Source organism: Moschus berezovskii, chromosome 9 (genome assembly GCF_049115385.1).
Source record: "Moschus berezovskii isolate FMDL1 chromosome 9, NW_MosBer_1.0, whole genome shotgun sequence".
Classification (NCBI taxonomy): Eukaryota; Metazoa; Chordata; class Mammalia; order Artiodactyla; family Moschidae; genus Moschus; species Moschus berezovskii.
In genome coordinates this window covers 24,728,056-24,755,327 of record NC_142468.1, presented here as the reverse complement: position 1 = coordinate 24,755,327, position 27,272 = coordinate 24,728,056, and the positions used below count along the sequence as shown (strand labels likewise).

The 27,272-nt window shown below is 34.2% G+C and overlaps 1 protein-coding gene across 5 annotated transcripts in view; it reads left to right on the top strand.

The window, feature by feature from the left end:
* GPHN (gephyrin) overlaps nt 1-27,272 on the top strand; it is a 546,447-nt gene that overhangs the window by 237,082 nt on the left and 282,093 nt on the right. For 3 of the 5 annotated variants that reach the window (XM_088839525.1, XM_055436130.2, XM_055436133.2), the window contains exons 4-5: nt 13,655-13,747; nt 26,005-26,043. In XM_088839525.1, the coding sequence (XP_088695651.1) occupies nt 13,655-13,747; nt 26,005-26,043 (132 nt within the window). The remainder of the gene's footprint in view (nt 1-13,654; nt 13,748-26,004; nt 26,044-27,272) is intronic. The other 2 variants (XM_055436132.2, XM_055436134.2) reach the window with 1 other exon arrangement.

The window sequence follows — 27,272 nt, the reverse complement described above, 5'->3', positions numbered from 1 at the left end:
ACCCAAGTGTCTATCAACAAACAATTGATTTAAGAAGAAATTAGCCATAAAAAATAGAATATTGCCGTTTGCAGCAAAATGGATAGACCTAGAGAATATCATACTTGAGTAGTAAGAGATAAAGAAATATTACATGATTTTACTTATATGGGGAATTTAAAAAATAATACTAAGGAATGAATATGTGTACAAAACAGGAATAGACCCACAAACATAGAAAACAAACTTATAGTTACCACAGGGGAAAGGTGAGAAGTGATAAATTAGGAGTATAGTATTAATGGATAAAAACTACTAAACATAAAATAGATAAGCAACAAAGTTTTACTGTATAGCACAAGGAACTATTTTCAACATCTTATAATAATGTATAAGGAAAAATAACCTGAAAAAAATTGTTTAGCTGAATCACTTTGCTGTGTATCTGAAAGTAACACAGTATTTAAATCAACTGTACTTCAATTAAAAAATAGTATTAACCTTCTTTTAAAAAATTAAAACAAGCAGAAATTGTTGCCATCAACTTTCTCAGAACTCTATTTCAGGAAATAGTCAAAGGTTTATAGAGACCAAATGCTGAATCAGTGATTTTTGTTTGGGATGATGAAAAAGTTTTGAAAAGAGGTAGTTGTGATAGTTCCACTGCATTGTGGATGACATTAATGCCACTGTGCCACTGAATTGTATAGTTTAAAATGGTTAAGGTTCAGTTTTTACTATATAAATATTTTACCATGGTAAAAAATTTTTTGAAAAAAGTAGAATTATATATTAGTAATTTGCTACAGCATGTATGAGTCCTGAAAACATTATGGTAAGTGAAAGAAGCCAGTCACAAAAGACCACATATTGTATGATTCCAATTGTGTAAATTTCTAGAATAGCGACAGAAAGTAAATTGTGGTTGCTTGGGCCCTCCCAATCTGAGAAGAAGTGACTGCTAATGTTTGCCAGGTTTCTTTTGGGAGTTGGTAAATTGTAAAATTACATTAAGGTAATGTTTGCACAACTTTGTGAAGTAATTAGTAACCACTGAATTGTATGCTTTAAATGTATGACTTTATGATATGTAAACTATATCTTGATAAAGCTCTTTTTAAAAAAAAGATTATGAGTTCACACAAATACACAGTTTTGTAAGTAAGACTAATCCATCAGATGGGCTAAATGGAGAAACATGTAAAAGGACTGGTTAGTAATAATATAGATCTTAAGTGTCTATAATTAGTTTTAACATTCCTGGTCTTAATGTATTTGAAGCCAATCAGGATGTACTGGTATCAGGAAATAAGAAGATAGCCAAGAAATACTAAATTATATAATCTGAATGCATATTCATCTTTAAACTGTTTGCTAAGTGATATATCATTACTGCCTGAATGTGTGAATATCCTGTGGCCTCCTCGAGCTGTTATATTAAATTTTTCGGAGGTTGTGGATACCCTGTCTCTCCAGAAAATCCTCATAGGTATATACTTTTAGATATGATTTTATAAGAAATGTAAATCATGAGCCATGGTAGGAACATGGAGCTTTCCTCTAATGAAATAGCCTGAACTGGATAAAAGAATCAGGAGTTTTTGAGTAAGTTGATATAAAGAAGTAGGCACAGAGAGAGGAATAGTGTAAGATAAGAAAAGAGCTCTGTGAAACCACAGTGAACATACATAAAAAACTGGGAATCTAGAGACCAGAGTTTTATCACTGACATCTATCACTACTAATTGAACAAATCTTTCTGTAGAACAACAAAATACATTGGTAAAGCATATGAATAGAGGATAATAAGTGGGAAGAGTACAAATAATGATGGGAAAAATAAAACCATATTTGAATAAACATCTGTTTGCCTTCTTAGCATCCCAGCTCTTCATTCTAATATTATTTGCCATTGCTTCAATGAAGTATGGAAGGTATACTTTTCAGGAAAAAATACAAGTATAGAACAAATATAATAAAAACTATAGAGGTTTTAATTAATAATTCAAAAGATTAGCTTCTCTGAAGCAAGCATTTATATTGATGGTTTTCCATTGAGATGGAGAAGGAAATGGCAACCCACTCCAGTGTTCTTGCCTGGAGAATCCCAGGGATGGGGGAGCCTGGTGGGCTTCCGTCTATGGGGTCACACAGAGTTGGACACGACTGAAGTGACTTAGCAGCAGCAAGGCTAAAATAAACGTTTGCCACCATGAAATTAAATTACATTTACTCCTTGGAAAGAAAGTTATGACCAACCTAGATAGCATATTAAAAAGCAGAGACATTACTTTGCCAACAAAGGTCCGTCTAGTCAAGGCTATGGTTTTTCCCGTGGTCATGTATGGATGTGAGAGTTGGACTGTGAAGAAAGCTGAGCGCCAAAGAATTGATGCTTTTGAACTGTGGTGTTGGAGAAGACTCTTGAGAGTCCCTTGAACTGCAAGGAGATCCAACCAATCCATTCTAAAGGAGATCAGTCCTGGGTGTTCATTGGAAAGACTGATGCTAAAACTGAAACTCCAATACTTTGGCCACCTCATGTGAAGAGTTGACTCATTGGAAAAGACTCTGATGCTGGGAGGGATTGTGGGCAGGAGGAGAAGGGGACGACAGAGGATGAGATGGCTGGATGGCATCACGAACTCAATGCACAATGGTTTGGGTGAAATCCAGGAGTTGGTGAGGGACACGGAGGCCTGGCGTGCTGAGATTCATGGGGTCACAAAGAGTTGGACACAACTGAGCAACTGAACTGAACTGAACTGAAGGCTAAACATCAAAGATGATGCCATCATCCCCTTTTCTCTTAGAACTTGTAATATCTTTAATATGTAAACAAGTCCATACATATATAGTTATTCCAAGTGTTCAATCTTGGAAACAGCATGTTTCAATATGTCTATTGCCTACATTGATAGTGGAAATATAATCTTATACAACTTTGATCATTATCAAGCTAATCATATAAATTTCTCTTAAAACTGATGTGATATCTATAAAATAGGATAAATATTCTTGCCATTATCTCATGGAATAAACAGATTTTTCCTTACCCTGCTTAGTTCTTTAGTTACGGCCTATAATATAGCCACTAGGTAGGTGACTGAAATGAAAAAGTAGGAAATCAGGAGATACCTGAAATAACAAGCAAGTTTGGCCTTGGAGAACAAAATGAAGCAGGATACAGGCTAACAGACTTTTGCCAAGAGAACGCACTGGTCATGGCAAACACTCTCTTCCAACAACACAAGGGAAGACTCTACACATAGACATCACCAGATGGTCAGTACCGAAATCAGATTGATTATATTGTTTGCAGCCGAATATGGAAAAGCTCTATATGTCAGCAAAAGCAAGACTGGGAGCTGACTGTGACTCAGATCATGAATTCCCTGTTGCCAAATTCAGACTTAAATTGAATAAAGTAGGGAAAACCACTGGATCATTCAGGTATGACCTAAATCAAATCCCTTATGATTACACAGTGAAAGTGAGAAAACGATTCAAGGGATTAGATCTGATGGACAGAGTGCCTGATGAATTACGGACAGAGGTTCATGACATTGTACAAGAGGCTGTGATCAAAACCATCCCCAAGAAAAAGAAATGCAAAAAGGCAAAATGGTTGTTTCTGAGGAGGCCTTGCAAATAGCTGAGAAGTAGAAGACAAAGGAGAAAAGAAAAGATATATCCATCTGAATGCAGAATTCCAAAGAATAGCAAGGAGAGAAAAGAAAGCCTTCCTAAGTGATCAGTGCAGAGAAATAGAGGAAAACAACAGACTAGGAAAGACTAGAGATTGCTTTAAGAAAATTAGAGATACCAAGGGAACATTTCATGCAAAGATGGATACAGTAAAGGACAGAAATGGTATGGACCTAACAGAAGCAGAAGATATTAAGAAGTGGCAAGAATATGTAGAAGAACTATACATAAAAGATACTAGTGACTTAGATAGCCATGATAGTGTGATCACTTACGTAGAGCCAGTCATCCTGGAGTGTGAAGTGAAGTGGGCCTTAGGAAGCATCACTATGAACAAAGCCAGTGGAGGTGATGGGATTCCAGCTGAGCTATTTAAAATCCTGAAAGATGATGCTGTGAAAGTGCTGCAACCAATATGCCATCAAATTTGGAAAGCTCAGCAATGGCCACAGGACTGGAAAAGTTCGGTTTTCATTCCAATCCCAAAGAAGGGCAATGCTAAAAAATACTCAAACTACTGCATAATTGCACTCATTTCACGTGCTAACAAAGTAATGCTGAAAATTCTCCAAGCTGGACAAGAAGCATATATGAACCAAGAACTTCCAGATGTTCAAGCTGAATTTAGAAAAGGCAGAAGAACCAAAGATCAAATGGCCAATATCTGTTGGATCATAGAAAAAGCAAGAGAATTCCAAAAGAACATCTACTTCTCCTTCATTGACTACACTAAAGCCTTTGACTGGGTGGATCACAACGAACTGGAAAATTCCTCAAGAGATGGGAACATCAGACCACCTTACCTGCCTCCTGTGAAACCTGTATGCAGGTCAAGAGCAACAGTTAGAACCGGACATGGAAGGATGGACTGGTTCAAAATTGGGAAAGGAATATGTCAAGGCTGTATATTGTCACCCTGCTTATTTAACTTCTTTACAGAGTACATCGTGTGAAATGCCAGCTGGATGAAGCACAAGCTGGAATCAAAATTGCCAGGTGAAATATCAGTTACCTCACATATGCAGATAACTCTTATGGCAGAAAGCAAAGAGGTACTAAAGAGCCTCTTGATGAAAGTGAAAGAGAAGAGTGAAAAAGCTGGCTTAAAACTCAACATTCAAAAAACTAACACCATGGCATCCGGTCCCATTACTTCATGGCAAATAGATGGGGAAACAATGGAAACAGTGAGATACTTTATTTTCTTGGGCTCCAAAATCACTGCAGATGGTGACTGCAGCCATGAAATTAAAAGACGCTTGCTCCTTGGAAGAAAAGCTATGACCAACCTAGACAGCGTATTAAAAAGCAGAGACATTACTTTGCCAACAAAGACCCATCTATTCAAAGCTATGGTTTTTCCTGTAGTCATGTATGAATGTGAGAGCTGGACCATAAAGAAGGCTGAGCACCAAAGAACTGATGCTTTTAAACTGTGGTGTTGGAGAAGACTCTTGAGAGTCCATTGAAGTGCAAGGAGATCAAACCAGGGAAATCAGTCCTGAATATTCATTGGAAGGACTGATGCTGAAGCTGCAATGATTTGGCCACCTGATGAGAAGACTGACTCATTAGAAAAGACCCTGATTCTGGGAAATTATGAAGCAGGAGAAGGGACATCAGAGGATGAGATGGCATCACCGACCCAATGGATACGAGTTTGAGCAGGAGCCTGAAGATAATGAAGCACAAAAAAGCTTGGCATGCTATAGTCCTTGGGGTCACAAACAGTCAGACATGGCCAAGCAATTGAACAATAACAAAATGTATCTAATAGAAAAGGAATGATGGTACCAGTAACACACACACAAATTGAACAAAACTCCAATACTGTAGCTGCGTGTTCTACAGGTGAATGTTGTTTCTCAGTTGTTTTTAATAACTTTGGGGACCTGGTACACTAATGTGATATATGGTCCTCTGTCCTGTTTTCAAAGCCATTTTAGTTTCGATTGAAATATAATGAATACCGAATATTGAATTTCTTTCAATCTGTTGGTGGTATATCTGTTTTGTTTTGACACAGGACAGAGTAATCCTAGAATCAATCCTAAGAGAAATTTTGAGGGAGACTTTTGTAGTTTGTTTTCCATACTTCAGCCATTCTCTTCTCCTAGGTAGCAAATATTTGACTGACTGGAAAAAGCCTGTAATTGCATTTCTTATATTAGGCTGATTCCTAAGGATTCCTATTGAAGTCATCTTGAGATAATATGTTTGATTTACTATTATTTAGTTTTAATTATTTCATTGTCCTTTCTGAGGTCCAGTCAATCTTAGGAAAAGCTTTCTGTTGGCAGAATTATCTGCCATTTATTCAGGTCACCTATTAAGATCAATGAAGAGTAAAAATATGCATAAGATATGGCTCTTAAACTCAGTTAAGGCCTTAGGGAAAATAGGAGAAATAGGTCAAAAGACTTCTTTCTTAAATCCACTTAGGTCCATAAATCATTTGATTATTCTCTTTTACTGTTTATCTTCCTTTTAAAAAATGTCATTTCAATGTTTGACCTATAAGAGTTCGTGCTAAATAGATTACTATGAACCCTGAACTCTACTTAGGTCAGTAATGTTGTGGAAAAACTCCATACATAGTTTTAACTCTGACAAAAATAATACCTTTGAAAAATAACAAAAAATAATCACTTATTCAGCCCTTACTATGCCAAGTGTTTAACTTGCATCAGTGTGATTCCATCTTTAGGAGCAAATCCTTGCTATTCTCTGAAGCAATTCAGGTTACTAATTTCTCATCATAATACAGCATTCTGCAGTATTGTGATGATTGTAGAATGTGGACCCAGGTTACCTTCATTCAGAATAGTACAATGGAGATACCCAAGCACAAATTAATTATACTTGAATAGTTTGGCACATGGTGTAGTTGCATCTTCTCATTTATATTTCTTTCATCAGTGAGAGGATTAATATACTATTATCTCATTAAGTTTGGGAAAAATCATATTGATAAAGACATTTAATAAAGTACAAGAAAATGATTATCATAAATAATAGTAAGCTGCTTTCCATAGCTATTTAATACAGTCACAACAATATCTTACATTAATATCAACAGTGGTTAGAACTGTAATCGTTTTCATTCTTTAACATGTCTTTATAAGTGGTACATACAGTATTTGGAAACAATAATATTTGGTATCTAAATGAATAGAAACAAACTGAAATTGGTCCAGGAGTTAAGAATTAGACGACTTGAATAAAAGAACAGCCCTCACTTTCTTGTGAGCAAAAGATACAATTAGCCTGAAATGGCACCTGGGTTGACATTTTTTGTGGGTGTATGAAAAGAAAAAGTTTTAATTTAAAATACAACAAAATCTTAGTTTTCATATATATGCAAATGGAAAATAGGAATATATGAAAAATAATGGATGAATACTCTTTGGATAAAATCACCTGCTTGCTTTTTATCTCTATAGCCCCCCACCCAAATATCCCAGGAATCTATCCTTCTCATTTTAATCACCTACTGTGCTGTTGCTATTGTTTGCATTTACTTTTTAAAGAACTTGGTGAAAGCTTCAGTTATATTAACATATTTAGAAAATATGTTATTTTCTTCAGTGAAGAAAAGTTATTTACTAAAGGTTTTAGGGAAATATATTTTAGAATATTAACTTTAAAATGGTTTGAAGTAGATTACAAAGCCAGAAACGACCAGAGAAAGAGATATTAAGTCCAGATAATACATACATACAGATAAGAAGATACAGTGTGTGTTAGTTGCTCAGTCGTGTCTGACTCTTTGCAGCCCCACGGATTGTAGCTTGCCAGGCTCCTCTGTCCATAGAATTCTCCAGGCAAGAATACTGGAGTATTTCTCCTGACATAAGGATTAAACCCAGCTCTCCAGCATTGCAGTCAGATTCTTTACCATCTGAGCCACCAGGGAAGGTGATACTAATACATACATAATGGGAGAATCGGCTTGGAAAAATAAATGAGAAGTTAAAATAATTCAGAAAACAATTTTCGGAAAAAAACATGAAAGAATATCTTAGGAAAAATTTCCTACAATATTAAGACATGCTTAAGAGACTTGGATGATTAAAATTGTTCATATTAAGCTCTTTGGTAATGGAAATGATACTGTGTCACTTATATAAACTAGTAACTGCATACATTAAAAAAAATCTAGGAAACAAAATTTTAACCCATTTAAAACTTTTCCATTTGAAGAGTTTTAGTGGCTTTTGAACCCATTTGTTAATATTTTTAAAGAAATATCTTCCAATTACTTTGTAGAAAGAATTAATATCTTAAAAGGCAGAAACTTATTAATCCCATTTCAAAAATGCATTGCATGTTTGATGGATGAGATTGAAAATAAATGATGTGTAATGATTTAGTAAAGACTTCTTCCGTTTCCCTCTACTTATCTTTTAAAATGATATCTTACTTTTTAAATATTATATCGTAAAATATCAAACCAAGATTTTCTAATTTTCTAAAATAATATTTAAACACATTGCTTTTACAAAAAATTAGTGAGAAGACTATTTTGCACATTTAATTAATAAAGTAAAATGAAAAAATTTAAAATATTGTATCATCTTTATCTCTCTTTAAAATTTCTATTTAAGTGTGATATGCTAAATGCTTTCATCCAATAATATGAAAATAACATTCAGCAATTGTTTACTGATAGAGATGCATGATCAAACTTTTGAAGATCACTCTCAGAGATGAGACATTTGAACATGTAAGTTTTAGTAAACTATGAAAAGTGCTTTCCAAAGGAATGAGGAGGAACACACATGGGGAACAGATTGCCTGGAGGAATTAGAGGAGGCTTTACTGAGATGACCCGAAAACCGTGTCTCATTATGCACAGACAGGAATTTTTTAGTTGGTTATTTCATAACTATTTAATAAACTGAATAAAAATATGATATTTCTCAAATGTTTTATATTGGTGAGGTCTGCTTAATTTAGTGACTCGTTTCCATCGATAAAAGTAGCGAAAAGAAGAAAATCTATTATCTTAGAATTAGATCTAGTTAAGTATGCAACTTCAGGTGGATGTAGAGAATGGTGACTTGTCAAACTTGTTTCCTCTTCTCTCTATTACTGTCCCATTTTTCTCTTTACTGGGATTTTTGCTCTTGGGCAAGAGAGAAATATTTCAAAACTTTTGTGGAGTGATGTTTTCATCCTAGTTATGAAGAAAATATTATATATTTTAAAATATATAATACTGTGAAAAAATTTTCTTAACATGGGCACCCCTCTTTCATAGGACTTACCATGATAAATTGATGTACATTATATTAATTAATTCATACTTCTGAGCTCTTTGATATCAAGGACATTTGTTATGCCCCCTTTTTGCCCCATACCTCCATTTTCCTGGCCAACGCTAGGCATTGGATTGTTTCTCAAAGTGAATGATTAAATGATGCAATCACTTTCTTGAGACTTTATGCCAATTTATTTATATGTAACTCACGTCAAGTCCACTTTCAAAGCTATGTGGAAGTTTATTATAAAGGGTGTATAAACTTATGATTAGTAAGATATGAATTGGAAATAGCCAGAAAAAGAGAAGGATGCAAAGATGCTAATTATGAAAGTAGTAACTTTATTGTTACTTAAAAACCACCACAAAATCTTGTGACTTAGGACAACAATGACTTATTAATTCTAATGAATCTGTGGATTTGCCTGGCTCAGGTAGTGTATCATCTTCTCTTACCTGGAATCACTCATATGGCTGAAATAATTAATCAGCTCAGCTGTGGCTAGAGAATCTAAGATGGTCTCACTTAGGTTTCTAGGTTCTTGCTGCTCTCTATTCTGCTAGGCCTTTCTCTCCACAGTATCTCTGACCTTTCCATTATCTAACCTGGACTTCCAGTCATGGTAATAGAAATTTACCAGAGAGAGAAGGCAGAAACTGTGAAGTCCTTTTAGACATCGGGCTTCAGAACTCAAACATCATGACTTCTGCCCCATTCTGTTGACCAAAGTCACAAGTCCAGCCAAGGTGCAAACCTTGGCGAAATAGATCCACCTCTCGATAGGAGAACCTATAAAGAATGTATGGTCATATTTAATCTTTCACAATAGCATATGAAGTGTTGTTGAGTATAAAATTTGTTTCTGAGCTGGCTAAAAGTGAAAGTGTTAGGTGTTCAGGCATGTCTGACTTTTTGTGACCCCATGGACAGTAGCCCACCAGGGCTCCTCTGTCCATGGAATTTCCCAGGCAGGAATACTGGAGTGGAGGGCCATTTCCAACTCCAAAGGATCTTCGCAATCAGGGATCCAACCCTATTCTTCTGAATTACATTGGAATGTTTAAATGTAATGATTAGCATTACATTTTTTGTAATGCTATCATCTGAGCTACCAGGGAACCCCTGAAATGGTTAAAAATGAGGGAGAAATGAGACATTAAGGTACTAGCTATCAGAATGGTGAACTAATACCAGAAGAGTCCGTTTTTTATCCCAGTTTTATTGAGATTTAATTGGCATACAGCACTGTATAAATTTAAAGTGTGCAGCATCGTGATATGACTCACATATTTATCATGAAATTATTACCTCAATAAGTTTAGTGAATAGATAAGACCCTGATGTTGGGAAGGATTGGAAAGTGAAAGTGAAAGTTGCTCAGTCATGTCTGACTCTTTGCGACCCATGGACTATGGAATTCCCAGGCCAGAATACTCGAGTGGGTATCCTTTCCCTTCTCCAGGGAATCTTGCCACCCCAGGGATCGAACCCAGGTCTCCTGCATTGCAGGCATATTCTTTATCAGTGAGCCAGTAGGGAAGCCCATGTTAGGAAAGATTGGAGATGTTGGGAAAAATTGGAGGCAAAAGGAAAACGGGGTGGCAGAGGATGAGATGGTTACATGGTATTACCGACTCAGTGGACATGAATTTGAGCAAATTGCAGGAGAGAGTGGAGAGGAGCCTGCATGCTACAGTTTATGGAGTCACAAAAAGCTGGACACCACTTCGTGACTGAACAATAGATTACTCAGATTCAGATCAGTTCCCTGATTCAATGTGCATTTGTGCCTGGAACATTCAAACTGATCACAGAGATTTCACGGCTCGTTTCATTTGTTTCTCTCAGCAGATGCTTTTAAGATGAAAAAAATCATTTCTTCCAGTTTACATGTCTCTTGATTTGAAGTTACTAGTGAGAATTATTATGATTTTTGATCTCCATTATGACTTTTGGGAGCACAACAGAATTAGGAGTCTCAGCCTGTCTGTCTCAAACACATTTTATTTCTGTCATTAACCACAACTTTTGAGATTTATGACATAGAGCTATATGTTTTTTCCCATGTGATCATTACTGGTGGAAGTTTTTTTCCTCTAGTTTTTACTCTTTTTGTTCATTTTTGTTAGATATGGAGAGGCAGAAATTCTTTGATGCAACTCAATTCTACTATACTAACCTATAAGTTCAAGGCAGTAAGTTTTTAAAGAAACACCTTTCATGTAATGGAAAATAATCATTAAAAATAAAAAATTCCTTCAGCTTCAATTTTGCAGCAGCTGCAGAGGAATTTTTCAAAATGATGGTTGATGTAGAAATCCTCAATGACTTTCTGCCTGGTAGTAGCCAAATATTAAAGTATATTTCAAAATGAAAGGTATCTTTTAGGTGCAGAGAAAAATGTGACAAGATAAATCACTTTCAGATGATCTAACGTGATAGAAGAAAAGATTCACGATATTCTGAGTGGTACATGGTTAGAAAGCATGGTTTAGTCCAGTTTAATGTGCTAATAGCATTTTGAGGAGTTTTTCTAAAAATGCAGATATTGAATCAGTAGGTCTTGGATGGGACCTGCGAGTCTATATTTCTAGCAAGCTCTCAGTGAAACAGGTGATACTTTAGTAGTAAAATTCTTCACAACTGCAGACTCAGAGCAACCCTTAACTAAACCCTTTAGGCCAGGGATTATAGCTTATTCATCTTTGCAAACCTGTTATCTAGTGAAGTGCCTAAATAAAAGTATGCCCTGAAATATTCTCTTGTTAAATAAATGAATTGATATGTTAAATAAATAAATCACTACTAGATGCCTGGAATATTCATTTTCTCTGTTAATGATTGACAAGGAATCCTTCTGTTTTGGAGACCAGTTGCATGAATGATAAGATTGCTAGTTTCTCTTAAAAAGTCCAAAGTCCTAATAAAATTTTTGCTTAGTTGAAACTATTGTACATCACACAGCTACTTTGGACAACAAAATATTACTTTTCAAATACTTGAACATATTCTTAACTGGTTCTCAATTTTGGTTGTACACTGGAATGATGGGTATTTTTGCTTTTCTAATTCTTAAATAAACACTTTGATTTATGAAAGTACCACATAATCACCTTTATTACAATAACCATTGATAATTTGTATGTGAGCTTTCCTCAGAACAAAATTATAACTGTATTAGGGGTGTGAGTGAGAATAGGAAGAAAATAATTTAAAAATCTTGAATTGTCCTTCTGAATAAATATCCTGCATTTTTTGTTACCAATGAATTTGAGAACTAAGAACATTGTATTTTACATATAAGTATCAACCTTACTTATTTACTTATATTTATGTATATATGTATATATGCACACATATGTATATGTATATCAGCCTGTTAGGGCTTCCCTGGTGACTCAGGCAGTAAAGAATCTGCCTGCAATGCAGGAAACTTGGCTTTGATCCCTGAGTCAGGATGATTCCCTGGAGAAGAGAATGGTTACCCACTCCAGTATTCTTGCCTGGAGAATTCCATGGACAGAGGAGCCTGGGGGCTACAGTCCATGGGGTCGCAGAGTCGGACACAACTGAGCGACTAACTCCTTATCAGCCTGTTACTGGTGTTTCACATCTGATGATCAACACATAAATGATATAATTGTATTATTAAATTTTGGACCTGGATTGTATAAAAGAAATGAAACGGTAAAATACCAAAACAAGTATTTAATTACAATTTAAATAAGCAGTTCATAGTTAAAATGTAGGATGGATGAACAGAACTAGCAATAGAGAGAGAGATCCTCTATAGCAGAGATTCTTGTCCTATTCTTTGCAAAATTAACCAGGTGACTTTGAGTAAATTATTTAACTACATTGCACTTCAGTTGTTTTATCTGTAAATTGAAGAGGCAAATCTACCGAGGTCTCTACCAACTGCAGAATTCTGTGGTATGTAACTCTAATCTCAACTAAGTGTCATAGTGTTGGCATGGGGAAAAAAGTAACTTTAAGCAATCATTTATTCCTACACCTTTCCCTTAGGGCAACTATGTAAAATAAATTCTCAAAAATGTAAAACTTCCTTAAACAACTTGAAACTAGCCAAAAGAAAAAAAAAATATTGAGTCAATCACAGGCAGAATATAGAGGAACATGTCTTGATGGTCCAACAGATCTAAGTTTAAATTCTAAATATTTCCCCTTCTAGTTCATGAGCCTGTGAGCAAGTGCATTTCTTGATCTCTCTGAGTCCATTAATTTAAAAAAAAAATGAATGAGTCTGTTTCCTTAAATGTAAAATTGAAGTATGAATATTTACCTAACAGGATTGCTATACTTATTAAATAGTGAGATCATTTAATTACACAGTGCTCAACTTTTTTAACCTGAATATATTTTGAATGGCTGAAAATATCTTCAGACATCCTATTTAAAGACATAATGAGCATTAATTATAAAATATTTATGCTGTTTACTGTGTTTCATTTACTTGCAAGAATTCGATAATTGCATCTTCATTTTCTATGATCAATAAAATAAATACCCCAAACTTCAGTGTCTTTGATTAATAGTGGGACTGTTCCATGAATTGTGCTTCAGATTTTTCTCATGAGTGTTGAATCTGTTTCCTCACTGAATACAAAGTATTATAGTATGTGGATGTTTTGAGTAGGCAAGCAAGTCCTTCTGCACGTGACAATATTATCATTTTCTTTCAGGAAACCCTGATAGATTGGTGTGATGAAAAGGAACTTAATTTGATATTAACAACTGGAGGAACAGGGTTTGCACCACGAGATGTCACTCCAGAGGTGAGATAGTATATACTTTTCTGATATTCAAGAAGTAGACTATTCATGTTATTTTTAATCCTTTTAATTATTTTTATATGGTTTTTGTAATTTTGCTAGACAGAAACGACATCTGTGGTTCTAAGAATGTGAACATTTTGCAGTGGTTGAATATTTACATTTTTTTTAAAAAGTTTCTTGACTTCTTTTCTTTTGACTTAAACTAGATATTATCTAAAATGAGAAAGATTGAATTGGTCCAGAAGGTAATCTTGCATTTGCTCAGTGGTCTGTGATATCGGCTGAATTTCAGGCATATATTGCTAAAGGCAGTGATAGCAGAACTCTGACTCAGCATGGCATCTGGTCTGATGTGCTGTGTTAATGTAATTCAAAATGTATCTGATTCCTTTTTTCTTTTGATACCCTTGTCATTGGTCTCAAGTAGAATGACTGTAATAGCATATTTAGACCAATTTTATAGTATTTGGTGAGAAAGTTATATATTACATAATTTTAAATGTGAATTTAAATGCAGAATTTAATAAGCCAAGAAGCAAAATTAGTATCTAGACTATGCCTTAAGAATCACCTTCAACCTTGCACAGGAAAAAAAAAAAAAGTTAGGGAAAGAATGAAGAATAGACAGCACTCAGTGATACGAGGGGAAAAGTCTTTGTTTTTAAAGCAGCTATAAACTTCAGCTATAACTTTAGAGTCATATGCAGACTCATGTTCATACTTAGACATTGTTTCGCTCACTTTTCAAAAAGTGTTTCTTGGCCGAATTTCAACTTACTGTTAGCTGTTTTGTTTTCTTTTTTTTTAATTTTCAAGTCAGTATCCCATTGTGTCTACTGTCTTATTCACAGCAAGATATTTTTGCTGTGTACCTATTAAATAATTATTGTCCTACTTACTCTAATATAGGAGTTTTCTAACTTTAGCCTGTACCCCCATCAAAGGTAAAACTGATTGCTGCATCCTACCCACAGTGTTTCTGATTCAGCAGTAAATCTGCAGTGGGTCCCAAGAATTTGTGTTTCTGGTAAGGCCCCAGGTAATGCACATGTTGAGGCCCATAAACCATGCTTCCAGACTTTGGGTACCACTGTTCTAGTATGTGAAAATGTAAATTGTTTTAACAAATTGTAAAATAATTTCTATTTTTCTATGTAAAAATCACAGAAATTTTGGAAATACTATTATAACTAGGCTTATAAATATAATGATTTTGTTTTAAAGCAATCAGAATAGAGTTGTATTGGAAGATTGTTAGCTTCCAGTACTTAAAAAAGAAGGTGGAAGGAAACATATACATGTGTCAGAATGCGGGACACATGTACACCCATGGCTGATTCATGTCAATATATGACAAAAACCACTACAATATTGTAAAGTAATTAGCCTCCAACTAAAATAAATAAATTAATTTTTTTAAAAAAGAAGTCATTCTTACATAGCTCTTGAGTCCTTAGGGGAAAGGATCCTTTGGCCAATTTTTTCATTTCTTTTAAACTGTGAGACTAACTTAAAAATACAAAATTGGACGTAATCCATCTCCTCTAGAGGTATGTTTATGTTTTGTTTGTGAGAAAATCACCTACATATGTGAAGAACTTAATTTTTGAAGTTTGAGTGTTGTGTTAAGTGTTTTAAGTAAATAACTTTGGTTTTATATATCCCTATTGTTTATGTAATGATTTTATATTTTCATAATATTATTTTTATATCATAAAGTAGAAAAAAGTTACCATAGAATTCATTCATAATCAGTTAACAATATTATTTTTAATTGTGAGAAAATAATGTGCATCACAGAGTATTTTGTATTCCCTAGAGTTTCAAGTTTATTCCAGAACACTAGGTTGCAAATTCACACTTTTAAATTCTGGCTCTGCTACTTAACGATGCGGTGACCATACACTCGTCATTAAACCATTCTATGCCTCAGTTTCCAGTAAGGTGAGGGAAATGAAAATGCCTGTCTACCAGGGTAGCTGTGAGGATTCATTGAGAACTATTTTTGCTAAGAATACTAAAAGATATTTTTATCTTTTAGTTAATAAAGGGTTAACTTTTTAAAATTAGTTATTATATAACTACCAAAGTGGACAAATTAGTGGTATTTTTTTATATATAAATATCAGATGGACAAAAACAGTCAAATACTGAAGTATTATCCATGCACACTTTGTGATCGTGTTAAGTTTTTAAATATTTTGATGTAGTAAGCTTCATATTTTATCTTTTCTATCTCCATATAAACCAGAGGTCTTGAAATTCTGTCATTCTAGTATCGATTTAGCCCCCAACGTTTCTTCTTTTTTTTTTTTTTTTTGCTGTTGACAAGAATCTGTGTCTTTCCATTACCTTGTATATGGCATTATATCAGAAATTGAATAAATTCAATTATTCATTGAAGTTTTTCAGAAAACCCTAGAGATGCTTTTGGATTTGTATATGCCTATAGCAGTTGCTGGCTAAAATTTGTATTAGGGTTGTTTTTAATGAGTTTAAAATACATGTAATTATGTCTTCTCTAATATCTGTTTTTGAAAACAAGTGACTTACCTGATTGTAATTATCTTGATCTTTAATGGATTTACTTTATTTCATATTTTTATACACACATATACATACACAGAGAGTATGGTTATCTACAGCAAAAGTCCATAGCACTGTTAAGCCTTTGAAAAATAACTGTAAAAGCCATCTGACCACTGAAAAATAATTCTACTAATTTCTTCTAATCTTTAAATAGTTGCAATTCTTATAATATCTAAAACATAGCACTGGGATGTCAGCTAGTAATCCTGAAATGTAATTTGTGCCTGTAAGAATATAGTTACTTATCTTTATCTTATTTGTCTTAGATAATTGTGCCTTAAAAGAGAAACATATTGATAAACCATATGTGCCTATATACAACTGTTGGCAAATCTTTTTAAATAGAATCAGAAGTTATTGACGGAAAACACAAGTATTAGTGATGAGGGTAAAATAATATAAAATTTCTCCCTTAAGTCAGTTATTGTCAGTAATTAGTTTGCTCTACAAAGTACAAATTGTTGGTGGGTTGTTTAAAAAAAAGGGAAGGTGAAAAATATTGAATTGAATGATTAAAATAAAGCAATCTAAATTTATTGTCACTGGGTATGAACCTTAGAGAAAACGAAAAGTTTAATAGACTTACCCAGATCCAGAACCGAAAAATGGAATAGCAACTTCAGTAAAGTGTATCCTATTTATATATTTTATAGAAATAAGGAAATCAGAATTGACTTTTCTAAATTATGAATTTGTTTCTGCTTTTTGGCACCATATCTTAGAATGTGGTTCATCTAATAGTCACATGCCTGCTGGTCACCCCCCCTTCCACTAAACATGAGATATTATCAAAGCTTACATATAGTAACATAATAATCCCTACTGTACAACTTTTTAGAGTTTTATTTGGTATAAAAAGCTTATTTTTTTAGTAATAAATTGTGTTTTCTGTGAACTGATAAAGGTTGGATAATCTGTTGACACAGGTGAAATGGAAGTAATAGAAATTTGTAATTATATAGAACATAAGAACTCATTGGTATACAGAGTATTATCTCTTCATGTTCCACTATCACTTAGAAGTTTATATATCCAAAATAGGTATTATTACATGAAGAATCTTTCATTATTCTTAAAAAGTAAAAATATAATTAAGGATGTATAAGTGAGGTAAAGTGAAGGTCTTTTAGAATTAATGTCTAGAAGAAAATAAAAGATGAAAAAACATTTATTTTAAAAAGAACATATATATAATTACAAAGAAATGTTTGATATTACGTTTTGGTAAATTAGAAAATATTACACTATTTAATATTTGTTATGTAAAATTAAGTTTTAGCACTTTCATAGTGCTAAGCTACACCAGAGTAAAGGGTTGTATAGTAATATACTATTATGATTATGAATTAAAGAGTAAAGTAAAATCCTAGCATTCATCTTAAGTCTCACTTATTTATTCATTTATCAGATTTTTTTATTTTTAATCCTTGATATGTCTCTGATGCCATGCTGGAGTTAAAAAATGAATAAGACATGATCCCTGTTCTCAACTCAGTCTGTTGCATGGGTCAGCAAACTATGGCCCGAAGGCCAAATTCGGCCTGTTATATTTTTTGTGTGTGAGTCGTGAACTAAGAGTGTATTTTGATTTCTTCATTAGATGACTGAAAGAAATCAAAAGGAAAATGATATTTTGTGACATATGAGAGCCATTTGAAATTTGGATTTCGATGTCCATAAGTAAAATTTTATTTGAACATAGTCACACTCCTTCACTGATCTATTGCCAATGGCTATGATAGCAGAATATAATAGTTGAATGAAAACCATAGAAGCATGCAAAGCCTGAAATATTTGCTGTCTGATCCTTTGCAGAAAAAGTTTGCCAACCTCTGGTCTATTAGATGAAAATTAGTCATCTTTATTCATGTTTTTAGCTGACTTTTTAAATTTATTTTTACCATTTGTTCTTTAGTAATTTGAAATGATGTTGAGTTTCATTTCTTAAATGTTTAATCTTAGAAGGAACAAGGAAAGAACACTTTTCTTCCACAGAAAAATGTATTACCCCATTGTCTCAGTAGACAATATAGAATAATAAAAATAAAAGATCCCTCATATAAATAATATATAAAATTTTGAACTTTCAAAATTGATCAAATTATTGGATTTGTTAAACATTGTTTCAGTCTTAAATATTTTTCTTAGTAGTACCTCCTAAAAAGTGTCCTGATCAAATTTGTCATTATGAAGTAATCAGACTAAAGGAAGAATTACAAAATGTCAGGAAATTATAAATTTGATGTAAAAGATATTCATTTAAAAGGGTTTTTAAGAGGCATCTGACAAAACAACTGTCAGCGATAAAATAATCTGGTACAAAGGATGAATTTCTAGGAAAAGATTATGAACTTCACAATACATATTTTGTTTATAGCTTAAAATGTTTATGTTTATTTGGAACAGATTGCTATCTAAGCCTTTCTGCAAATATTTATATATTTCATAACTTTAGGTGTGGGTATACTAATGACAACTATCATTGTATGTGGTCATCAATCATTTCTTACATTGTAATGCTTAAAAAATAAGAATACTGTGTAAATAAAAGGAAAGAGACATAATTGACCTGAGTTCCTGAGTTATTTTTTATTTGTTACTCGTGAAAATTTACATTTAAAAGTACCACTTTATAGTTAATACTGAACATTTTAAGTAAGGATCAAAAGAACTCTTTTACATTATAGCAGAAGCATAGCAAAACATCATGTCCAATAATTTCTGTTTTTGGAAGAAATTTGATCACTTTTGCAGGTCATTTAAATTACATAGTTGCTTTCAAGTGCATATCAATATTCTCTAGAATAGATTATTTCCCTAAAATTCATATACTGATACTGTAGAACTGTATGAATATTTATTTTGTAATTCTAAAATTATGACTAAATTACCTATTATACATGGTAAAACTAAAAGTAACTATATTGCAATAAAATTTTGAGATTAGAATTTTTCTCTATAAATAGGATAACTAAACTTTGAAATTGATAAGAAAGCAGAATACTAGAAACTTATACTGGAAATTTTTAAAACCATATTCAATAAAATATACTGTCCCTTTATGGTCAAATATGGAGAAGGAAATGGCAACCCACTCCACTGTTCTTGCCTGGACAATCCCAGGGAAGGGGGAGCCTGGTGGGCTTCCATCTATGGGGTCACACAGAGTCGGATACGACTGAAGTGACTTAGCAGCATGGTCAAATAAGGTCATATTTTATGGTTTTTGAAGGATCTCTTTTTCTCATTTTTTTGAAATAGTTCTGGACATGGGAAGTATGTTTTCATGTCTTACCTTTGTCTAAATATGTTGGCATGTAATGTACCTTTCTCATATTATATATATATATATGATACTAACACTGTAGAGTCAGAGAGACATGAATTTGAATCTTACTTCTACCACTAACTAATTATGAAGTTAAAGCAAATTAAACTGTTCAAACTTCAGTTTACCCATCCACTCAGTTAGCTCATGCATACCTCTCCAGGTTGTTTCTTCTAATAATTGAGATAATAAAAGTAGTCAATGATAATAATTAGCAAATATATATAGCACTTACTATGTGTCAGGAGCTATTTTAAACCCATTTAATTTTAATTCATTTAGTCTTCAAAACAACCATATGAGGTAGGTACTAACTAGTGTTGTATCCATTTTAAATATGGAGAAACTGGGACAAATCAATTAATTGATTTACCCAGGGTTATCCAAACTAGTAAGTGACAATAATGCATGTAAAAGGATCTCATGTAGAGCCTGGCATCTTTGTAGATCCTCATTAAATGTCCTTTTTTTCCTTTAACTTTTTCTTCCACATTTATTTAATAATATTACCTGTTACCTCTAATTTAATGTGATAATCCCAAGTATTTCTGCTGCTAATCGTTGTACTCTGATACCTGTTGTTAGCTATTAACATACTTGATGGATATGTTTAAAAATTAAGGATGTTAGTCAACATGTTCCCACTACTAATTTAGTGCATGGGCAAATGACTGAGAATAAGAGTGTCTACAGTTTATATGTGAATTATGAGTGATTGCATTAAGTACCTCTCCTGATATCCTGTCTGAATCTACTTATTTTGTTCCTTTGCAAGTTTAAAATTTTTGGAATATGGCTTGAAATGGCCCAAATATGTAGCATTCAGGATAGTTGTTAGTAATACTTCTTTTTACCTGGAGTTTATATTTACTGTGCATTATCCAATTTTGAGTAGTATATGTCTTAGGGCTTGGGCACATTTATGACCTACCAGTTTGCTAAAAAACATTTAGAGTCTTTGATCAATTTAACAAGTGTTTATCAAGCATCTTGGGCTTTACTGAATAAATGCTAAACTACGTGTATTCCTAAAATAGTCACCTGACAAATCAAAGTGATATAAACTTAGTACCAGAAATGTTCAGCCAATTTAGACCAAAAAAATTCTTTAAAGGTAAAAATTAAGCGAGAAATGAGCAATCAGTAAAATTTTTGTACAAGTAGAATTTAAGCTAGAATTGAAGGAGAGAAATAGAACTTAGATTTGGAGAGAAGACATTACCAATGGGAGTAAGAAAGAAAAGGAAATGTATGATCAAGCTATGAGAAAGATAAAATGAAGAAAACCTTCCTGGCTAGAGCAGAGGATTCGCTTTACAAAGAAGGATAGATAAACTGGAACTATGTTATTTTAATCTCTTTCTTAGAACAGCTAGAGTAGTACTATCTCTGGAGATGAAAAACAGCAACAGAGATTCCTTAGAAGCCAAAATTCATAGGACAACTATCAACAAATACGTGCCATAAAATCATGTATCGAGGCTTTCTAAAAGTAGATCCTTTTGAAAACTGGCACTTACTCAAATGTACATTCCCAATAAGACTAACATCAGTATTTTTGAAGATTGTTTCTATGCCCTGGTTTTTGTTTTGTTTTTTGAAATCCCAATGTAAGCTGCAAACCTAGTACCATTATTTGTATGTAAAATTTAAACTGCTGTGAAGCACCAAGTTCCAGTTTTGTCATTCAGAAACCTTTTCAGTCAATACTTATAATTCAGGGTTTCCCAGGTGGTGCCAGTGATAAAGAAGCCTCCTGCCAATGCAGGAGACCTAAGAGACTCAGGTTGAATCCCTGGGTCCAGAAGATCCCCTGGAGAAGGAAATGCTAACCCACTCTAGTATTCTTGCCTGGAAAATTCCATGGACAGAGGAGCTTGGTGAGCTAAGATCCAGGGGGCCACAAAGTTGGATATGACTGAACAACTTAGCACATAGTATGTATCTGATAATCAAGACATCGAGAAATTTTTTTTGTCATAGATATTTGTTAGTGCTGTGCCTTATCCTTGAGTTGGCCTGAGGTTTTATATAAAATTACTATATAATAATAGAGAAATCACAGTATCTCAGAGTTTGAGGAGAATTCAAAAGCCATTGTGTTAAAAGTCCTAACATGACCCTTTGATCATTGCCAGCCCTTGTGTGAACGCCTCAATTGCATATTCTTTCATGTGAGAGTCCCTTTTTTGTATAATTCTAATTACTTGAAAGTCCAAATCTCCCCACTTACCCAAGACATTTATCCTCTGTTTTATTTATACAATAAAAGGAAAAGCTCCTTAGTATAATTATCCCAGTTGAAAAGTAACTGGTATAGCATTAGACCATTTAGATGATTAGAGCAATAGGTGACATTGCATTTAAAAATCATGTTGTTAGGCCCCTATTCCACAAAGCAACACTGTAGAGTGAAGCGAACATTGCTCTTTGAGGTGGGGATTTAGGAATTTCAAGCACAAGGCAAAAAGAAACATTTCATATATGAAGAACCCATAAATGAAATCCTATCTTTATTTTCCCTTAAATAATTTCTTAACTGCATGCTTACTCTGCATCAGAACAAGTTCTCAGCTTTTAGCGGGGTCGTGATGGGGAAAAGAGATCAATCATATCAGTAAGCACACGAGTACAAATATACTTTTTATGGTAAATTATATGTCTAATTAAAGCTTTCACTAGAAAAGTAGCTTTGCTCATAAAAACTGTTTGTGAGGCAGCATAACATAGTGGTTAAGAGCTCAGACTACTTGAATTTGAATCCTAGATTCACCTCTTACTAGTGTGTAACCTTTCACAACTTGCTTTACTCAGTTTTCTTTTGTGTAAAATGGAGAAAATAAGAGTACCTACCTCATAGGGTAGTTATATTATGTGGGTTAATATAAGTAAAACACCAAAAGCAATGTTTGTTTACTACGCAAATATTTCCTATTATTACCAATAATCTAAATAGAAAGAACTTTAGCTTACAAAGGAAGAAGATAATGGTTGAGTAAGTATTGAAAGAATTTTTCTCTGGGGAAAAAAATCAAGCAAGATAGGACCTAAGGTATACAATAGAATAGTTGTGGGAAAGGAAAAAGCAGCAGAGATGACATGCTAAATGTTTATTTTTACCTTGAATTTATCAGAGAAATAAAACCTTGACATCAGTGTTCCAACTCACCATTTTACAATCTACTCCCATGAAATGAACAGAGGCCGGCATACTAGGATAGTTCTGTAAAATATATGCTAAGACCAAGAAAACATCATTAAATATTTTGCGAATATTAATATACTAAAAGTGTGTTTATCTAGAGATACAGTTTCCGGAATTAAGATTTCAGAAATTTCCTTTCTTATTGTTTGAAATCAAGAATGTGAATTCATCTTCCTTTATTAGATCTTCATCCATGAAACAGACTTAATGTCGCTTTTCACACAAAATGTAATATGATGACTTATATCTGTCAAGTCCTCTGAGCTTCTTAGAATTCTGTCACTGAATTAGAGCAGAATATCTGTGACTTCATGTTATTGGCATGCCTAAAAGGAAACTGATAGGGAGTAAGGAAATGGACTCAAATAACAAAATAAATTTTTGCAATTATTCTCGTAATTTTACGAGTATTATTTCCTCATACTGGAACTTGGGAAGACCATGGCTGCTATTAAAGACTGGCAGGCGAATATCCAACAGAGGGAGTTGTTGGAAAAATTTCAGAAAATCTTAATAACAGGCACACAGCTGAGACTTTACAGGAAGAATCCAAGTTCCTTTAAAAGATGCTAAGAAGATAGAAGCAGTAAAGTTGTTGGAAGTATGACGTTTGAGAATGAACTGTTACCAGTTTCTCAGAGAGACACAGACATCAAATATCAAAGGCAACAAAGCAGAAGAAGCAATTGATTGTGTCGGAAGGACCAGTTAATAAGAGGCAATATATTATAATGTTCTGTGAAGATAGCATTATTGTGCTGCATGTCACTGGGGTAACTTAAGTGTTTGTCCCCACCTCGTCACTCCTTCCTGTAAGTTTGATTGCAGCGTATGATATATTACTCCTGCATGTAATTATCCTCAGGGTGAAACTGTACAAGAGAAGAAAAGTCAGTTTTGATTAGGAGGTGATTTTGAATAGTTTTAAAATTTTTTTAAATGCTTTTCTACAAATTTGAAGCAATGACAAAATACCTTTGTTTTGAATCTTGTATAAAAATGGGACTTCCCTGGTGGTCCAGTGGTTAAGACTACCCACTTCCAGTGCAGAGGGCATGGGTTAAATCCTTGTTCAGGGAACTAAGACCCCACATGCTGTGTAGTATGGCCATAAAAAAATGTGATCTTATCATAATGTTTCTCACACTCTCAAAGATTCAACACTGTAATTTATAGGAGACATAAATTATAAAAGAGTACACTTTAGTATAATCCTACTGATGAGATTCAAAGAGATTCACATTATACTAATTTCCCACTGTTGTTAAACATGATATTTAGAGGTTTGACTAATTATGTGATACACATACTTTGATATGAGTTCTATTAATGGGTCCTATTTACTTCCCTTTCTCATATATTTCCTTTTTAGTATTTTTCAAGGCTTACCTATTCTGTATCCTGTCCGTTAAGATGGGACTGCTCTGTGGGGTGATGAATGAATATCACCATCAATATTAAATATTAATAATTAGAGGAATGAGAGATCTGCTTTTATATAATACTGAAAGCCCATCCTAATATAAATGCACCTTGCTTCATGGGTGTATCTTGTGCAATAGTAGCAGCAATATTAAAAATAATGCTCTAGTTTAACTTTGTTCAAACTTCAGTTTTACTGTTTGCCTTTTAAATATAAGATACCTTAGAAGAGGGATCAGCAAACTTATTCTCTAGAGTAAGTTAATATTTAGAGATAATAAATATTTTAGGCTTTGTGGGCTTTATAGTCTCTATCATAACTACTTAACTATGCCAGCCTGTCACAGAAGCTGCTATATGACGATATCAATAAATGGGCCCTACTGTGCCCCCAATAAAACTTTATTTACGGACACTAAAATTGACTTCTCATAATTTTCACATGTCATGAAGTATTACTCTTCTTTTGAGTTTTATTTAAATCATCTAAACATTTGAAGATTGACATTAGATTGCACGGCATGCAAAAAACAAGTGGCAGGCAAGATTTGTCCCATTGGCTATGGTTAGCCAACCTCTATTTTAGAGCATTCCTACCTACTGTGTACACACATCTGCTCTCTTATTCAAAAGCTCATAGTATGTAAGAGTGTTCAGAGAATTTAAGTCAGAACATTTCAGAAGAATTTTTTGAGAATTTAATAAGAAAAAGGAGTTGTCCTATAGAAATTAACACTTGTTAGAATCCAATATGTTGAGTGCCTACCGTGTAGATACCTGGACTTTGACTTGGGCAGTTAGAAGAATGGACTTGCCATTTACTGAAATGAAGACTGTGGGAAGAGTAGGTTTAAGGAGGAAGATCAGGAGTTTTACTTTGGTCATAAGTGAGTAAGTGAAGTCGCTCAGTCGTGTCCAGTTCTTCGCGACCCCATGGACTATAGCCCACCAGGCTTCTCTGTCCATGGGATTCTCCAGGCAAGAATCCTGGAGTGGGTTGCCATTTCCATCTCCAGGGGATTTTCCCAACCCAGGGATCAAACCCAGATCTCCCGCACTGCAGGCAGACACTTTAACCTCTGAGCCACCAGGAAATTTCTAACTGCCTTTAGACATCCAAATGGAAATGTTAAGCTGGCAGTTAGATATGTGTATCTGGAGTTGAGAGAAGTCGGGGCTAGAGAGACTTTTTTTTTAGAGTCATCAGCATCTTAATGGAATTAAAATTCATGACAACTGATGAGATCTTCAAGATATTTACTAATAATACTATTTATTTTATTACTACCCCTGCTTCCTTTCTCATCCACTTTCAAAGAGGTAGGTAGTTTCTAGTAACTTGGCCCCTCTGCTCACTCACAAAGGGTAGAAGGGATCCCATTGAACAGGAACCTGGCCTATATAGGAAGGACTATTAGTTGGCCATCCTGAAATTTTGCCATGGTGTAAAGATGAGAGTGTATTTTCCCAAGTACCTCCTTGCTGGAAACTGTTTGCACTGGAGGTAAGTGTGAAAGGGGAGGTTGTGGGGATTGATGGGGTGAGGGCTTCCTAAACCTTTCCCAGACCTCAGGAGTGGCTTGATTCTGAGGAAGGGAGAAGGTTCAGACTGGTTCCTATTTCCCCGAACCAGTTTGTACAGCCCTAAATTTGACCTGCTTTCCTCAAACTGGGAGTCAGAAATCCCTTTTCTCTTCTGTTTTTCTGCTGCAGAAATTCCCAACATTCCCATTTTGTGGGCTCCAGAAAGGGGTAAGCGAAGACTTCAATCCCAGCTGACCATTTCCAGATTAATAATTTTTAGTGTTTTGATTTATTTTTTCATCATAAAAAATGCTTGGACCCATTTATCCCATTTGTTTGATTTCCTTGTGGATTGTTATGTATCTATGTTCTAGGGCCATTTCGTATCCCTGGGCAATAGAGTTCAGATCCATCTGCTCTCTCCATTTATGTGCTATTTCTCTTGTGGATTCTCACGTGCAGCTTATTGATGACTGTTTCCTAGATGGAAGACACTCCATTCAGGAGATTGCTTCACTCTTAATCTCATCTTTTCCTGAATGGTGTTTTGTTCCCCTGCTGACAAGCTTTTCACTACCCTACCCAACTGCTTTTGATGATCTGTCATCGCTTCTCTGCTGTTCTGTCTTCCTGTTTGACTGCCTTTGATTTTTTGTCTCTACTTTTTGCCCCCATTACTTATCTGCTGAATGATTTGCATTCTTCACTCACTGGTGCTTTGTCCATCAGCAAATGGCCTCGTACTACATATTCATCTGCTATTTTAGCATTTTTAGACTGCCCAACATTGTTTATCTGCTCTCCTACCATTCTCCTCTACTGTGGCCTTCCAAGTGCTATGCTGTCTGTCTGCCTGATCTTGCCCTACCCGGTCTATGCCTGTAATATTATAAATAGGTTCAGATTCTTTAACACTTCTGTTACCTATCTCCACTTGCCTTGTGCCACTAAGTTGGACTGCTGACTGAATATGCTTGACTACTGTTCTTCTCTCCCTATTTGCTGCACATGGCTGCCCAATTAGTTGACTTGAGACATTGCATTTATCGCCTGTGTACTCAGCCTTGCAACTTGCTGTTTGGTCCATGTTACCTCCTTTATACTTCTGTGCTAAATCACTGGTGTTGTTCATCTGTTGTCTTGTAATCCTAATCAGATTTTATTTCCAAGAGAAGTGTTGCCTACTTATTGTCCAAACATATCTTAGCAATGGAAAATCCTTTACTATTTAAGTCCAGTCCAATTTACTCCTAAACTGACTTAAATTCACTACCACCATCCTTACTGTTTTTTTATACAACTCCACATTCTTCCTTCTATTTAGGAATAGATTTTTCTTTCTAAATCATTTATCATCTTTGCTTCAGTTGCCTTTTCATATCACATACTATGTGCTTTTTGTTCCTTGTATGTGGGATCTATCAGTAATTTTCCATATATTAAATTTGTTTTCTAAT